This window comes from Lampris incognitus, chromosome 7 (genome assembly GCF_029633865.1).
Source record: "Lampris incognitus isolate fLamInc1 chromosome 7, fLamInc1.hap2, whole genome shotgun sequence".
Lineage (NCBI taxonomy): Eukaryota > Metazoa > Chordata > Actinopteri > Lampriformes > Lampridae > Lampris > Lampris incognitus.
In genome coordinates this window covers 24,607,779-24,625,758 of record NC_079217.1, presented here as the reverse complement: position 1 = coordinate 24,625,758, position 17,980 = coordinate 24,607,779, and the positions used below count along the sequence as shown (strand labels likewise).

Below are 17,980 nucleotides of genomic sequence, written 5' to 3'. Positions count from 1 at the left end.
ACTTGGTTTACATATATGCAAGGCAAACTTTTAACAGTTAGCGAGCCATTAGAAGTCATGCCTGAATTACATTTAATGTGAATGAACATGTAAATAAACCAAAACTTGTGAGAACCATTTTCATATGTTAAAATTTATTTCCAGATAAAATGTTGTGATGACACATAACAGCTTATCTTGAAAACTAGAAACAATTGAGACAAGAATTATTCGGAATAATTCAAATATTTTCTTTTCAAGAACTGGCACTATGCAGCATTCAGTTTATTTCATGAAAAACAAGAAAACCCATAACATGTAACAATATAAAAAGGTACCATTTTATTTTTTACAAAGATTACAGCGGAGAAAACTATCTAGAAAAACAAGCACTACAAAATATAATTACAAGCAGACAATTTAGACATTGTCTAAGTGCACTAGTGGACTATGAGTGAGTCAGTCAATGAATCACCATTCTGTGTTTTGAAATCCATACAGAAAATAACGCGTGAAGCGCAAATGAAAGCGTTGCGATTCCAGCTACAAAATATATTAACCTGAAGAAGAATGTTGTATTATATGCAACTTGATCCAAATAATGCTACTGTAAAATTATACTGAAACGATGTTCATGAGTTTCAATTACAAGGTGGATTTATTCTTACATCTCTATAAAGCAAAGTGTATCGGTTTCATCATGTTCTCACAGGTACAACTGACCCATTTTGTTTTCCTGGCAGAGTTGTGTGTGAAATAATAAGAATGAGAAAACCTCTAGCAGCTTCTGTCAGGTATCAGTGAAGTAAAATATTCCCTCCAGTTTCTGCCTGCATCTGGTTGGTGACACAAATGTTGATGTATGGGTGTAAAGCACCAGATAGTCTGTTGCCTGAACGAGTTTTATTCAGTACAGAGACAAACACACAGATGTTTTTACTTCTTCATGTTTGAGCCTTTCACATTTATGTCGTCAAGTTGCACTTGCTTTCTACCGTCAATCTTTGGTTTTTCTCTGTGAAAATCACAAACAAAAACAGAGATTAATTCAAACTACAGCTGAAAAGGCTCATCACCTATTGTAGTGTACCATGAAAACCATGTCCATTACCAAGCCTATGACTCCGTTTTTAGTATCTCCAACTTGTTTGTTATTAGACCCTAGACTTCTGATTCTGTCTTCAGGGTATAGACTTGAGAGTAGGGCTTTTGCATAACTGACCTTTGGGTTTGCTCTGGGCCAGTGAGGGCTGTCCGATGTGCAGCACGAGGCTTTGGGGCGTCCAGACAAGACATGGATACAGATGGCTGAAACTTGGACACCTCGCGCTGCCACTCTTCATCAAAAGATTTCGCTTCAGCTGAAAGAAATGAAAAAGTCGAAGGTCAGGATCACGTCGGGCATCGCTCTGTAGAATGATGAACGGCGACCCTGACAGTAGCACAGCCTGAGAAACGAAATCTTGTTTTGCAGAGGTCGGGAATGATAAACGTGGCTTATGAACCTTTTCAAGCTTGGAGATCTCTTGAGCCATAAGGGTGCTTCTTTTTTTAATGCTGGGTTCAAATGTGATACAGTCCTTTTATTGAATATATTATCCGCTGACAGGTTTATAGATTTAAGAGATACACTGTTCCTGCAGGCTCAAGCTAGTCTCTGGCAATCACAGTTTTCCAAGACAGACAGTGGCTTTAAACTAGTATCACCTGTTATCAGACACCACCTTAAAGCCCATTTTCACACTATTCTGCTTTTTTCAAACTCTACTTCACTTATGTGAAAGAAAATGAGTGGCCGCAATGTAGACCCAACCACTGAAGTGGGTCCTTGCCAGAGCACTTTTCATAGTTGAGAAACTCATTTCAGGGTTAACCAATCTCAACAAAAGAAAAGGTGTGCTTTTATGTGGTGGACAACTGAGGAAAAAGTACAACAGGCATGAAAAAAATACTGCACAAAAACTAAGTCAATTTGGTGGTATTTATTGACTAATCCACATGAATGCCAATCAGAGTTAGTATGGGAGCACATTGACTATGTTGTGGGACCTTCTGTTAAGGGTTTGAGCAATGTACTTAACTATTTTGGTGAAAATGGCAGCCACTTTAACTTGTTAAGAAGGAACCGAGCGAATCGTGCAACTTGTTGTTTTTCCCCCCTATACCCGTAGCACATAATATGGTTTTTCTACATAAAACAAGGTAAATTGTATGAACACACACTGAAGGGAGGAAAATCAAAGGTTTGTTTCTTGACCATTAACTGTTTGTCTCAGTCATTTAACTAACATACATTCATCCAAATTCTGGAAGTCCTGGTTGAATTCCCTCTCTCCTGTCTTCTTGTTGTGTTTCTTCTCCATGATGTGTCCCCTGTCCTGGATGTGGTGACCGATGGACATCTTTTCAAGGCCGCTCTCGGAGTCCTTCAGCGCCCGCCGGGTCTCCTTGATCTAGAACAACAATCAGATACACTCATCAGGTGAAAGATGGCCAGTGAGAAAAGATCACGGTGAACATCAGCACTCATTATGTGTGTATTAAGAAAACCCCCCAAAAAACAACCCTTTTAATGAAAAGACATCCTTTTCTCACCTAAGGGCCTGGTAAGTATCACCATGCTGGCTTAAGATGGGCAGATGGAATGGAGCTGAGACAGCTAGGGGTAGATCTATACCTCTTAGAGCTCACAGCTTACCATGGTGAACCGTGCAGTGATGTCCCAAGATAAACTGTGATGTAATATGGTGAAATGTATCTGGGGTGCTACGTACCCCTCCGGGAGCCCGGCGTGTCTGTGAGGAGGCCTGGAACACCTTGGGAGGCTCATTCCCCACTTTGGAGTAAGTCATAACCGAAGAGGAGCTGAATGAGTGGGTGTTGGAATCTGTGGACAGGTTCTCCTGGAGAGAGCATTCGCATACACATCCCCACACACCCACCCACACACACACACACACACATACACACACGGGCATAGAGAAGGAAGGACAGTTGTTACAGTACACCTTCACAACAACTGTTAAATTTACCAATCCAAGATGGGGTAAAAGCAGGAAAAAGCATTGATTGAAAGCACATGGAGAAACTCACAAAGTTTCTGTGCATGTCTTCCATCCGACTCCTCACGCTCATCATCATGTTGTCAAACGTGCTGAAGGGGTTCCTTATGTCCACGTCCTATAAAAACAAAGATTATAGCAGGGGGTTAAGCTTAAAAAAAGGTTAAAAAAAAAACCGGACAAATGAGAGTGCAAACAGAAGATAAAAGGGATGAATTCAACCTATGTTAACATCTATTTTGTTAATACCTGATGAACCCAAAGCAGAAAACACTACAGAACAGTTGTCAGTTTTTTCATAAAAAGAGGGGGGAAAAAAAGAAGCCATTATCATAAGTGTTTAAACACTTCGTGGCTGTATTTAGGCAGTATCTGAGATTGCAGTACAACAATTTTACAAACCACACATTGACTTTGTGTATGTGGCCCACTAAAGCTATAGTTGTGCTCTTTATTGTCCTTGATAGATCAATTTGGACGTGAGCTCAGTGTGAAAAGGACAACCGGAAGAGCTGCAGTACCAGGTTCACTATGCCACCTGGTGACCAGGCATTACCAGCTCATAAAATAACAGCATCATGTACGCAGATACACTTGGAAAGCGTCTATATATGTGTCATGCATGTGTTTTCTTACACTACACAGGGCATTCACATGTTAACACTTCACAATGTGTGACACATCATGATATTCACATCAGAACAGGTAACATTAAAAAACAACATGGCAAAAAGAAATTTTCCATCTTTCTTTTTTTTTTTGGAGCTCCACCCCCTCTGCTGATCTGGGGAGGGCTGCAGACTACCACACGCCTCCTCCGATGCATGTGGAGTCACCAGCTGCTTATTTTTACCTGACAGGAGTTTCACCAGGGGGGACGTAGCGCGTGGGAGGATCACACTATTCCCCCCAGTTCCCCCTTTCCCCTGAACAGGCGCCCCGACCAACCAAAGGAGGCGCTAGTGCAGCAACCAGGACACATACCTACATGCAGCTTCCCACCCGCAGACACGGCCAATTGTGTCTGTAGGGACGCCCAACCAAGCCAAAGGTAACACAGGGATTCGAACCGGTGATCCCTGTGTTGGTAGGCAACGGAGTAGACCACCACACCACCCGGACGCCCTGATATTTTCCATCTTTAAGTGAGTTTTTGAGTCAGTTATTGGCATGGCCATGAATTCATAATGCCAAATAGAAGGTTCTCTTTAAACCAATGGCCATAAATTTCCTGATACATTAGCAACCATCAGCGCAGGCATCACTGGCACAATGACAAATTTATGTATACATGATCAAAACATTTAGGTCACATCATATGGACCAGGGTTTAGTTTCCTCAAACTTTATATGCTTACAAGATGATGTTAGTGCAGTATGAGATATTTTTGGGAAACCCTCAGAGCATCCAATGGTCATTTCATACACACTTCATTTCACCAGTTTACAAGATATTGACAACTTCACATTTCACTCAATGAGAATTTGAGTGAGTGAGTTAGATCATGCAATTTATCCATCTGAGAAACTGATATTGTAGCATAGAGTGGAGAACTTTTTTTACCAACCGTGCTTTCAACACTGCCAAACGGTGACAGAGACTGGCTCATCCCCTGAGGATAATACAAAATCAAGGTAGCAATAAATCATAGCTTTGCATTGAACTCCACAAATGTGGACACATGCAAGCACGCACGCACGCACTCACGGACACGCACACATTTTCGATAGGACTTGTAATATATTCAATAGATTCATGTGCACTATTTGCACATGTTCAATTATTTTATTGCCACTACTTTTACGGGCTTTGTTCTTATGTTCCCCAGTCCGGGTTAGCAGTTCCCCTCCCCGGTTGAACACAGCCTGAGTCAGGCCCTGCTTCCTCTTCCTGAGTCACCGATGGTTTGCCAGAACTTCCTTGAGGCCAACCGAAAGTCCTCCTCCATAGCCTTGCCGAACTCCAACACCCAAGTTTTTGCTTCCATGACCGCCAAAGGCACAGCCCTTCTGGCCTCCTGGTACCTGTCTGCTGCTTCAGGGGACCCCTGGGCCAACCAAGCCTGAAAGGCCTCTTTCTTCAGCCTGACGGCTTCCCTCAACGCCGGTGTCCACCAGCGGGTTCTTAGGTTGCCACCTCGGCAGGTACCTATGACCTTATGACCACAGCTCCTACCTGCCGCATCTGCAATAGAGGTTTTGAACATGACCCACTCAGACTCCATGTCTCCAGTCTCCCTCGGGATACACGAGAATTTCTTTTGGAAGTAGGAGTTGAAGATCTCATGGACAGGGGCCTCCGTCAGACGTTCCCAGTTCACCTTCACTACACGTTTGGGTTTGCCAGGTCTGTCCGGCAGCCTTCCCTGCCATCTGATCCAACCCACCACCAGGTGGTGATCAGTCAACAGCTCAGCTCCTCTCTTCACCCGAGTGTCCAAAACATACAGCCGCAGATCTGATGATACGACCACAAAGTCTATCATCGATCTTAGACCTAAGGTGTTCTAGTACCATGTACACTTATGAATTACCTTATGTTTGAACATGGTGTTTGTTATGGCCAATCCAAGACTCACACAGAAGTCCAATAACAAGGCACCGCTTGGGTACTGATCGGGGAGGCCGTTCCTTCCAAGCAGGGAAACTGCTGACCCAGACTGGGGATGTTGTCAGGTGGTGGAAAGAAAACTTTGAGAAGTTCCTGAACCCGGCTAACATGTCCTCAGTGGAGGAGGTAGAGTGTGAAGACTTGGGGGAAGGCCCACCCATATCCCTGGCAGAGGTCTCTGAGGTAGTTAAGAAGCTCCTCAGTGGCAAGGCGCTGGGTGTGGCTGAGTTTCGCTCCGAGATGCTGAAGGATCTGGACACTGTTGGGCCATCTTGGCTGACACACCTCTTCAGTTTCACGTGGAGGTTGGGGATAATACCTGTGGCGTGGCAGACTGGGGTGGTGGTTCTCATATTTAAAAAAGGGGACCGGAGGGTGTGTTCTAATTATTGGGGCATCACATTGCTCAGCCTCTCTGGGAGTTTACTCTAGGGTGCTGGAAAGGAGGCTCCGACCAATTGTTGAACCTTGGATCCAGGAGGAACAATGCGGATTCTGTTCTGGTCATGGAACAAAAGACCAACTCTTTACCCTTGCGGAAGTGCTGAGGGAGGCATGGGAGTTTTATCAGCCAGTCAACATGTGTTTTGTGGACTTGGAGAAGGCTTATGATTGTGTACACTGGGGCACTCTGTGGGGGGTACTGTGGGAGTAGGGGGTACCGGGGCAGTTGCTACAAGCCATCTGGTCCTTATATAACCAAAGCGAGAGCTGTGTCCGCATTCTCGGCACAAAGTCAAAAACATTTTCTGTGGGTGTCAGACTCTGCCAAGGTTGTCCCTTGTCTCTGATTCTGTTTGTGATATTCATGGACAGGATCTCAAGGCGCAGCCAATGTGAGGAGTGTGTCCATTTTGGGAACCTCAGAATTACATCTCTGTTCTTCGCAGATGATGTGGTTTTGTTGGCTTTATCAGAATGCGACCTCCAGTACGCACTGTGTGATTTGCAGCTAAGTGTGAAATGGCTGGGATGAGAGTCAGCACCTCCAAACCTGAGGCCATGGTTCTCTACTGGAAAATGGTGGATTGCTCCCTCCAGGTTGGGGATGAGTTGTTGCCTCAAGTGAAGGAGTTCAAATATCTCAGGGTCTTGTTCCCAAGTGAGGTTAGGATGGAGTGGGAGATTGACAGGCAGATTGGTGCAGCATCAACAGCAATGCGGACGTTGTACCAGACTGTTGTGGTGAAGAGGGAGCTGAGCTGAAAAGCAAAGCTCTCAATTTACCAGTCAATCTTTGTTCCAACCCTCACCTATGGTTATGAGTTTTGGGTAGTGACCAAAAGGGTGAGATTGAGGATACAAACGGCTGAAACGAGTTTCCTCTGTAGGGTGTCTGGGCTCAGCCTTAGGGATAGGGTGAGGAGCTTGGACATCCGGAGGGAGCTCGGAGTAGAGCCGCTGCTCCTTCGTGTTGAAAGGAGCCAGTTGAGGTGGTTCGGGCATCTGATTAGGATGCCTCCTGGGCACCTTCCTCTGGAGGTTTTCTAGGCACAGCCAACTGGGAGGATACCCCGGGGTAGACCCAGAACTCGCTGGAGGGACTACTTGTCCAATCTGGCCTGGGAAAGCCTTGGGATCCCCCAGGAGGAGCTGGAGGGCATTGCTGGGGAGAGGGATGTTTGGAGTGCCCTACTTAGCTTGCTGCCACTGCGACCCAACCCCGGAGAAGTGGCTGACGATGAGATGATATGTTCTCATGTTCTCTTACACTGCTTAAAAAGCCCTTGACACAGTTCCACAGAGCTCCACGCACAGGTCCTCAGGGCCTTGAACCTTTTAGGAGTGCAATCATCCAGGAGGAAGATGAGGATGAGGTGGGTGCCGCACTACGCTTTCTGTCAGAGCTTCTGTTCTCCCGGCCAAAGCCCCCATGGTGCTTATAATACAGCGGTCCTGGATAAGCATCTCACCATCACCATTTCTGTGTGTTTGTGCATCTGTGTGTATGCGTGAGCATGTGTTGTGGGTGGAGGTGCAGGGGGTTTTGTGCGTAGCCAGTGAGGTGTTGAATGACTTGTGTTCCATGTGTAATTGGGTCGCGTTGCCAGGGATTAGTGGGGGGTTTAACACTGAAACCTGGCTTCATTCTAGGAAAGGCTGCAGCGGGCCGGACGGGCCAGCCAGGACACGAAGCCGACAGCAGGGGTTGAAGAGTCTGAGGCTGCTCACTCAGCTCTTTTCAAAAGGTCATGCTGATGTAAAACACTCCCGAACGGCATCTATGAAGCCTGGCGACCAATTATATCTCTGAGAGGCATCTATGAACTAATAAATGCTGGTTACATTTCTGCTGTCGATATTTTTAGAAGGGGTCATGCAAAGCAGAGGAGAGGGTGAGAGTGCAAAATATGGAGCATGGACCCAATGGTCTTTAACACATTATTTTAGGCCACCTGGACTACTGCCGCTTTGTATTCTCTGTCTCTATCACTCACTCTTTTCTCTCTCTACTCGTTCTGATACTGAACTTGTCACCGGCTCCAAGGGGAGCCATGAGTAACACCGTACGGGGGGAGGGGGCACTATCGGATTTCATACTTATAAGGAAAAGAGCTGTGCTCCAGTAACCGGTTAACCGCTTGGGATATGATGGAACGCTGCTAAATTATGCCTTCTAAGACCTAGAGGACCACTAGAGAGAAGAGAGGCACCGGATCTTGCCAAGTACAAGTTTGTTTTGAAGGACAGAAGTGAGGGGGGAATTGAAAATGCAGTGAGTACACAAAGGAATAACGGTGTGCAGAAACTTAATGGTAACTGGGTAGTGTTGCATACTCATCTTTCCACTCACATTGGTGTAACACTGTGCCAGGGCAGCGGGGATGTCCTGTTATAACAGTTATAATGTGGGAACAAAGACAGAATAAGTAATTCAGAAATCCTAAATTTCTTTGCCCCATCGCTATCAAAGGTGCAGTTTGGGACCAACGGTGTAAGTGGCTTTTGTGTGGTGTGGAATTTCCCTGGATTTAAATTCTGTTTAGCCTGCATAGAGGTCGGTAGAAAGTGACTGGTGAAGCTCCCTGCACTGAGTTATATCATTGGGAGGGAATAGAAGGGGCTGGGTGCGCAGGTGGCACAGTCGCTGAATACCCTAGCATTCAAACACTGAGGTTCAGGGCTCAAACCTGAGCATTGCCTCCAGCTTGGCCACAAATTGCAGGGAAAATAAGTGGCTATGTTCCTAGTTGGGGAGCTGGTGGGGCTCACTGGTCCCCCCAATTGCAATTTGCAACTCCTATAGGTGGTGGGTGCCTTTCCAGATGCAATTATCTAGGGGAACTAGCGTGAGCCTGGAGAAACCTTCAGCCAGTAAGTGAAAAGAAGGGGTGGGTTATTCCACATTTATCCGAGTACACACCTGGTTAGTCTATAGTCTTTGACGGCCCTTTCAACCACAGGAGTCAGTCAATGGTGGGACCTTAGGAGAACAGGGACCCGAACATGCCAGGTTGGGGGAAAAAGGACAGAAATTTAACAAATCCATCCATCCATCCATTATCTGAACTGCTTATTATCCTGCTCTCAGGGTTGCGGGGATGCTGCAGCCTATTCCAGCAGTCATTGGGTGGCAGGCGGGGAGACACCCTGGACAGGCCGCCAGGCCATGACAAGGCAGAGAGAGAGACACACACACACACACACACACACACACACACACACACACACACACACACACACACACATTCATACCTAGGGACAATTTAGTACGGGCAATTCCCCTGACTTACATGTCTTTGGACTGTGGGAAGAAACCGGAGCCCCCAGAAGAAACCCACGCAGACATGAGGAGAACATGCAAACGCCACACAGAGGATGACCTGGGATGACCCACGAAGGTTGGACTATCCCATGGCTCAAACCCAGGACCTTCTTGCTGTGAGGCGACTGCACTAACCACTGTGCTACCATGCCGCCCATTTAACAAATCAAATAAATTAAATTAAATTGAGAGGTGCCCAACCAACCACTCTGGAGATATAAATATTTCCATGAAACATTCTTTCAAGTCAGAATCACAGCATGAATAAATAATAAGAGAAAAAAACAAAACCAAAATGTGTTCTTAAACTTATAACCCATCAAGAGGCTTGGAGGTATATTTTCAGAATAAGTGATGACCAAATACTGAAGTATGGCCAACTCTGTTTTAGCAACGGTACCACAACAGATATCACAGGACACATATCACATGGACACCTCAAGTCTCGCTCAGTACAAACCGCAGAATCAAAGGAAGCACTCATCTAACTAAGAATAAGATCTCATTATCATTTGAAGCCATGTTTCATCCTCTATTTATACACAAGCCCCCAGCCAACTGTCCTGAAAGGTGATATTAAGTAAAGAGGTAATTTAGAGTGGCAGGAGGAAAAAAAATGCAAGAGCTCATAGCAGACTTGGAAGGAAAGACAGGACATTTTCACCCGCTGGCGAACCAGTGCTTTGCAAACTGATACAAGACGCTGAAGCCTTCTGGCACTATGTGATGAATGTGAGTGTGATAGCACTTGCACATCTTACTGTATGTGTTAATGTGTTTTGGCTGCATTTGTGCAATTGGGCTCAATAGAGCATGCACCTTTTTTATCGCTGTGTGTGTGTGTGTGTGTGTGTGTGTGTGTGTGTGTGTGTGTGTGTGTGTGTGTGTGTGTGTGTGTGTGTGTGTTTTTCCATACATTTGGGTGCATACGCTCACATATTTCTGTGTGCACTTGTGTGCTTGTGATATTGGAGAGCAGCACGTGGGTGAACTGTCTGTCATCTAGCTGCTAACCCATCAGTGCTGCCAAAGCACGCTCTGCCAAACAGATGGACCTCACAAGCAACGACAAGAAAATGCGCCGTCCATGACATCTGCGTGCATACCTCCACAAAGCCCTCAACACAGCACTACAGCTTAAGCTGTCTGACTACTGCTGTGAGCGAACAGACTGGTCCTTAGCTTCCCATGAGTGTGTATGTCAGAGAGAGATGGACAGAAAGAAAGAAAGAGAGTATTCAGATCTATGAAATAAGCTATATGGGGCTGCTATAGCTGATTCTGTGTTGTAACAAACACCATCCATTTGTTGTCAGACACCAATGACAAAGCAGTCTAGCAATCTGGTTGTGACAGAAATCTTGTACTTTGTCCCCTTTAAAAACTGTAGTCTGACATGTTGCTCCTGTGGGCTCCTGACCGATGTTCCATGTAAAAGAGAGGCCTCATGTCACTCTTCATGGCCCTCTCATCATCTCTGGGAAGACTTTTCTGCTTAAACGGTCCCTCTCCATGGACCACAGACAAAGATCTAATGACAGGCTCTCTGCTGTTCACTGCCGCTTGTGTTCTTGCTCAAAAAGAACCTCAATTTCATTTCAACACTATATAATAATGTCCATCTTTACACGTCATTCAAATAGTCCATTCCAGTGAACAAGATTTTCCAGCAATCTGGGTGTTTCGGGGGCATATGGAGTGAATATTAGTGCGGTTAAAAATCAAAACTTCAGCTTTCAGATATTTAACAGAGACCAATCATTGTCGTTGAAGCTGGTAAAATGTGTGACTTTTTTGTAAAAACAATTTTGAAATATTGTGGTTTAATTTATTTTGCTCCATCTGACAGTGCCACACATCTACATCGCCACACTGTTGCTATCATTCATACCATTATGTAGCTGACATTACATGATATGGCCCACCAGCATATCTAAGGTATGTATTTGCTGTTCTCTTCTCCCCCTCAGGCTGCTATGGCTGAACTCTAACAAGTATGTGCACTATCAAATTGATATTTGTTCCACATGATGGGGCCGTGCATCACGATCCATATTTCAGTGAATGTACCCTTGCTGCATATCATATGTACAACGGGCTATGTTTATATTCCCCCCCACCCCCCAAGTGTTTCACTTGCCATCAACTTGTCAAAGGTCTGTTGTGAAAAAATAGATGTCCACAAATAGAGAGCGCAGCTAGATGTGGTGATTGTGCTTTCCATAACCAAGTGGAAAACCTGCCAATAGGGTGGGAAATCTTCACTTTATTAAAGTGAATTAACTTGCTTTTAGAGTGTTTCTGAGTCTTGTGGAGTTGTATTGATACCTGACGAGTGATTTGCCTTATTTTAAAAATCTATTTGAGAAAACTCTTGGAACAGGTCAAACTACATTGGAAACACTGAAAAATTAATATGATTTGTTTTAAAATAAAATCCTAATTGAGAGACTAAATACAGCATTAAATTAAAGATTTCCCCATACACCCCCACCTCCATCCCCCTTCCCCCATACTGGGTGTATTAATCAGGGACATGATGGAATGATGGAGATGGATAATACAGCAACAGCAGGTTGCTGGCCAGCAAGGAAAAATTCTGATGACAGTCATTATCAAGGATAATTATACAGGTCCTCACGAGGTATGGGGATTATGGCGGGTCATAGGCACCAAATTTAACAGGCTGGGACAAATGAGCAGCACTGAGGTTAAGATGGGGATAAGGTATCACAAGGCAGATGGGAAAAAGAGCAGACTGCTCAGAGCTAACAATCTACCCACCTAATTGTCTGCCTGCCCGCCTGTCAGCCCACTGGTAAAGAAATTGACCCTCTCAATTGCATTACCCATGCTTCTGAAAGCGAATGGCTTAGAAGGGACTTTCAAACCTGTAAGATTAGCATCTCCACATTCTAGCATAACAAAAGAAAAATTGTGAAAATATAACAAGCAAAGACCATCAGGCATTGATTTCAATTTTGACAAACTCTCCAAGCAAAGAATGTAGGCTTAGTCACTTTTTTAACTACAGGTGATAATGAACGACGACATATCTACTAATAAACCTTAGATGGAAATGACAAATTAATCTACATCGACTATTACATGTAAAGACAAGCAAAACTAGGCTAACTTGTCTACTACCAAAACAAACAAGTATTTTGACATATCTTTTCTGCAACAGCTCGTCTCAGGACAGCACAGCAGAGTCCTCCGCGGCCTGTTGGCGTGAGCGTGAAAGAAGCCTGTGTGTGAGTGTGTGTGTGTGTGTGTGTGTGTGTATGTGTGTGCGTGTGCGTGTGCGTGTGTGTGTGTGTGTGTGTGTGTGTGTGTGTGTGTGTGTGTGTGTGTGTATGTGTCGTTACAAAAAGCAGTGTGTCAGTGGAACAATGTACTATAAATAGGCCTCTTCAGGGCTAGATATAGCTATCCAGAGAGGCCAAGGGAGTTGCCCTTTCACTAAACCTGTCTCATACAGCTCCATACCTCCAGTAAAGGGGCTCTAGTTACGCTGCCAGTGGCCAGATTCCACCATGACCCCAGTAAACCTTGCACCTTCTCCAAAGACTACAACACTTCAGATCTTGGTTGTTAAAGAGCAACGAAACACTAAGATACGATTTTTTTTTTTAGATGTCAACTGGTATTGATGCCTCGCCAGGGATGATACAAACATCTTGGTTATAAAGTCAACGTTTGAGTGCATGCAGAATTATTGATATTTCAGCCTCATCACATTTTACAGTGGTAATATTTCTGTGAGTGGAAATCATTGGAAGCAACATCAGGTTAGGACCTTTGACGCTTAATCCCTACTGTTAAAAAACTTTATAGATTGCACTTTAACCTTTCTTACCACCCCCTCACCTCCAGTTTGAAATTGCGTGGGCAGCAAAGAAATGCTCTAACTGTGTGGCACTCTTGTGTCGGGCAGGGGAGAGTGCAGGTCATAGGGTAATGTGTGTGACAGAGTTAAGTGTTAAGTGAGGTACTGCTGGAGAACAGGTTTCAACCCCCATTGGCCAAAATGATATGTGGGTCAATCGCTCCCAAACCGAGATAAACAGTTGCATGTCCATGCACACACACATGCACGCACGCACGCACGCACGCACGCACGCACGCACGCACGCACGCACGCACGCACGCACGCACGCACGCACACACACACACACACACACACACACACACACACACACACACCAATATAGCCTAATGGGTGTAATATGGCTGAAGATCCCTGTAAGTTAAATGATGATTTGAGTCCTCAACAATAGCTAGTGCATGGCAGTTAGTACGTCCAACAAGAGTAACAAGCTAAAACAAAAACAAAACAGTGCTTCTGTGTATTGGTTTTACAGCAGTATTCCTACCCTGCGTTCGTCTCTGAGAGCCAGATTTGAGCTGGGATGTCCTTCAAGGCCACGCCGTCTCCCATCTGTCAAGCTGGGCATCAGTTGTCCGCCAAAAGGCTCAGAGAAACTACGCATCAGTTGGCGGAAATGCTCATTGTGAGCTTGGAATGGGTCCCTGTAGGAAGAGAAGGAATCAGGCTCAACATTCACGATGGAGTTCCATGCAATTCTGCAGTATGAAGCTGAAGACTGACAGCATGCAGATTACAAAAGAAACTCATACCTTGAGGAGCTAAGGAAAAAAAAGGTTTCGAATGGGGAGAAAGAGGGAAGGAAAATTAGTCAACAACACCAGGCATTTAGTTTTTTAATACTCAATTAAGCATTCTTTATCCTGGACTTAAGAGCTCATTAATTCAAGTTCAAGTTAAACTTTGTGATATGTATTTACAATACAATGAAATTATTGTGCTCTAGCTCTCTTTGCCTTAATACAAGGGACACAAGGACAAAGGACACAAGGACACACCATCCCAAAAACCCCCACTACAGACCTACATAGACTATATTTACACATGAAATCATAATTATATACACAGTATAAAGTACACGATAGCGCAACAATGCAAGGTGCATTAAGCATAATTCTTGAGTGAGCACAAACCACTTTAACATGTAAAAGGCATTATAGCAAATCAAGTTGCATACATAGCCAACTAGTTGCAGAGACAACTCTAAATAGTCACAGAAAGACTTTACTTGTCTATGAAACTGGTCTTAACATTGGCTTAGTCAACAAAACTGGTCTTAACATTGGATTGGTCAGATGTGGGATAACTTCGTCTGCATGTATTTATTTTTCCAGAAGCAGCAAATGCACTATAGATGCCCAAGGGTGGATGGTTTTACAGAGCCACACAGCAGGCTAGTGTATTTTTATTTTGGCAGTTCATAACAAATTGCCTTAATTGGTCAATTTAATTCCTATAAATAAATGGTAATTTCACTGTAATTCATCTGCTACGATCCTATTCCCATGAGTAAAGCGCATTGCATTACTTTTTTAATGTACGAAATATAACTGTAATGTTATATAAATGAAGTTGGAATGAATGATAGACTGATCGATTTATTAAACTGATTGAAGCATGAGCCTATAGCCCAGCAGGCGCCCGAGAAAACTCAGCGCCTTGTTTGTTTATCAGATTTCTCAACGTCCTGGATTTACAAAACGGTGTTAATTTGGACACCATGAGACAAGGCATTCACAATTTCTAACTAAATACAGTGAGTTTATACGTCTTATGGTGGGCACATTTGGGGTTTGAATATTTAAATGAACTAACACTCAATTTCAATTCGCAGTCCATCTGGAATACAATTAGGATTAAGATAGCTGCGGCCGAATAAATAAATCTATCCTCATGCCACCATTTATTTCAAAGATGCGCTTCAGGATGAATGGCAATTTCATTGTTGACTTTTAAGAAAGGTGACCGTTCTTACCCTATGAACGCTTAAAAAAAGCAAACAGAAGATCACTGTCAATTGTTTTATACAAAGGAACGATTAAGGTACTCACGAAAAGAATGGGTCCTCTTCAATTTCCCTGAGAAGACTGTTGAACATTTTTCAAAGTTTTCGGAGACGCGAAGACCAAATGAAGTAGATGGACCGGACCACCGTCAGGTACTCTCACTCCTGCGCCCCGTCAGTGTTGCTATGGGTTAGTTACTACGGAACTGGCAACGTCATTTAGAACCCGCGGGGTCACATGACCCAAACCCGGCCCTGCAATTGGCTGGTTATTCGGAGTTTTTTCTTTTTTTTCTTTTGGAAACGCGTTGACCAGCGCGTTAATACGTTGTGTGTCGTTGCCTTGACAACTACACTCCAGACAATTTCTGATAAAATCCCATTTATCCATTTCCTCCTTATCTCGCCGAAGCATGGCAACATTACGAAGGTGTTTATCTTAATCTGAATTTCTTTCACACTTACAATGTCACTTGCGGGACTACAACCTGCACGCTGGCCGGGCCCATTCGTCCATCCGTGATCTAACAAAAGCATTTGATGAAACAACTTATTTACGAAGTGGTTCCTGGAAGCTATCTGTGGGGTGTGAGGACATCTTACCTCGGGGACCGCCACCCGACACTGGCATGTGGGGCGACTCGATGTAAGGACAGCCATCTGCCGAGACAGTCAAATACACACTTGCTGCACAATACACACACGCACACTCGCACACATACGTGTGTTTGTGCACATACATAATAAACACCTTATTGAAGTTTATTTTATATCAATATAACACTGGATGTTAGGAGGTGAGAGGAGTGAGACGTGTCCTCTCCTTAGTATAGCTCACCATCTGGTCAGACCACAAATAGACCGGTCTGGACTCTGCATGCACTGCCTTGAAACTCTGCCCAGCCCAAACAGAATAGTATGGCAGAGACGACAGCAGGATAACATGGAATTAACATATTTAAAAATAAGAAATCCCAAAAAGTATATACAAGTCAAGAAAAGTTCATGATAGATAGGGCCAGGCAGGCATCAATTAGTCTGACCTGATCCTGCAAAAATAAACATTATGCTCATGATGAGTCTGGTTGCTTTTACTATATGTGAGCATTGTATGATGAGGTGATACTACATCTCTCCATAACTATAACGACCTCTGATTTCATATAATTCGAGCCGTTTGAGGTTACTGCTGCCACCTTTTTATGGTATATAACATGTTCTGTAAGTAGCTACTCAAAAGGATTTCTTTCCAGCGATTCGTAGGCTCCAGTTCTGTGCACTGTGCAGCTCAAGCACCCCCAATACCTTTACCTCCAACCCCTGCACCCCAACCTCCAAAAATTCCTAAAGTGAAATAAAAAAATAAACCAAAAAGGCATTGCTGAGTAGCCAAATATCTGTGAAGAACTGGAATGAGATTGGTTGTGTAACCAACCACCAGATAAAATAATAATAGAAAAAGATTTTAACTTGGTGACTTTACCAAATATGAGACTTTAGCCAAAGCCGTAGTCTACTTACACCTGTATTAGGTAGGTATTAAAAAAAAATTTGGACAAGTTGTTGGAGAGTTTTGGTGTGCAGAGGGGTCATCTAAAAGTCTCATTTTATTTTCATGGCAATAGTTGTGTTTTTTTGTTTGGGAGAATATGGGAATAATACAAGTTATATGCACTTTTATGTCTGTACTTTAAGATGAGCATCCACAATAATTTCCATAAGTTGGTGCCTATTCATTCTGAAACTTAACCTCGCCTTTGTCGTTCACTAACAAAACCACATCAATTCTCCCTCTCAAAATAACCAAATCTGTTTATTTCTTAAAAAAATCAGTTAAAAATGACAAACAATATGTATCCACATGGTATAAATGATAACTGGGTCTAAGAGGGGGTGAATCTTTCTTTAAAGAACAAAAATAGCATGTTTCTTTATTTAGTAGAACAAATTAAATAGAAAGCAAACTGGAAAAACAAATCATCAGTTCACTTAGTTCCAGTTTTATTGACAACAAAATGTACGGGCTGTCTTTTGACACAAAGGTAAAATAAGGTAAAGCTAAACATCTGTAGACTTATACCAGGATTAAAACAAGCCAAGGTAGAAACTAGATTGAATGGGTGATTTGGATCCAAAAAGCTCCAAGAGTGTAGAGGATCTTTCTGCCTGCTGTCCATCAGGTTACGGGGCTTCCCATGAGCCTCTCCTGTCGAAGGGAAACCAGTCTACTGAGCCACAGCTCCTCGGCCTTGTCCTTGTCCATGAATAACTATAGAAAAAAGAAGAAAGTGGGGGTGGGTTGGGAGATGAACAGAGAAATGTATCCCAAAACACATGAGAAGACCTCAGTACTACAAGAGAAGACCAAGGTGGCGGTGTGGCTCAGTAGTGACACCAACTACCCTTCAACTGGATGACCAAGGTGTCATATAAGCCGGCAAGCATCCAACCTGCAGATGTGCCCTTGTGGGGGGTGCTAAAGCCTGACCAATTTTAGGGGTACTGTTCTGTAGCTGATCATGTGCTCTCTGACCTCCATGGAGAGGGAGGGGGGGGCAGAAAAAAAGAGAACAGTAAAGTATGGTATTTTTCTCAGAGTACATGGAGAAAAGCATTCAAACAGTTGGGAACCAAAAAGGATCTCAGTGGTATAAGTTTTATCCCCTGT

At 43.9% G+C, this 17,980-nt stretch overlaps 1 protein-coding gene across 1 annotated transcript; it reads right to left on the bottom strand.

Moving 5' to 3' along the window:
• Positions 1 to 170: 170 nt before the first annotated feature.
• Positions 171 to 15,480, bottom strand: mlf1 (myeloid leukemia factor 1). Its single transcript, XM_056283948.1, has 7 exons — positions 15,359 to 15,480; positions 13,795 to 13,951; positions 3,073 to 3,159; positions 2,754 to 2,882; positions 2,273 to 2,432; positions 1,202 to 1,340; positions 171 to 994 (listed from the first exon to the last, which is right to left on the bottom strand). Exons 1-7 carry the CDS (start codon positions 15,403 to 15,405, stop codon positions 916 to 918), a joined length of 798 nt encoding a protein of 265 aa, XP_056139923.1. The 5' UTR covers positions 15,406 to 15,480; the 3' UTR covers positions 171 to 915.
• Positions 15,481 to 17,980: the final 2,500 nt, after the last annotated feature.

What these genes read in the sequence shown, in the direction of transcription:
- mlf1 (XM_056283948.1), bottom strand. Translation starts at nt 15,405, where the DNA reads ATGTTCAACAGTCTTCTCAGGGAAATTGAAGAGGACCCATTCTTTTC. An exon ending in CTTCCAGAATTTGGATGAAT is followed by an intron (nt 1,341 to 2,272) that starts GTATGTTAGTTA and finishes CATTTCTTTCAG; the next exon opens with CTGAAGCGAAATCTTTTGAT. An exon ending in GGCCCAGAGCAAACCCAAAG is followed by an intron (nt 995 to 1,201) that starts GTCAGTTATGCA and finishes TGATTTTCACAG; the next exon opens with AGAAAAACCAAAGATTGACG.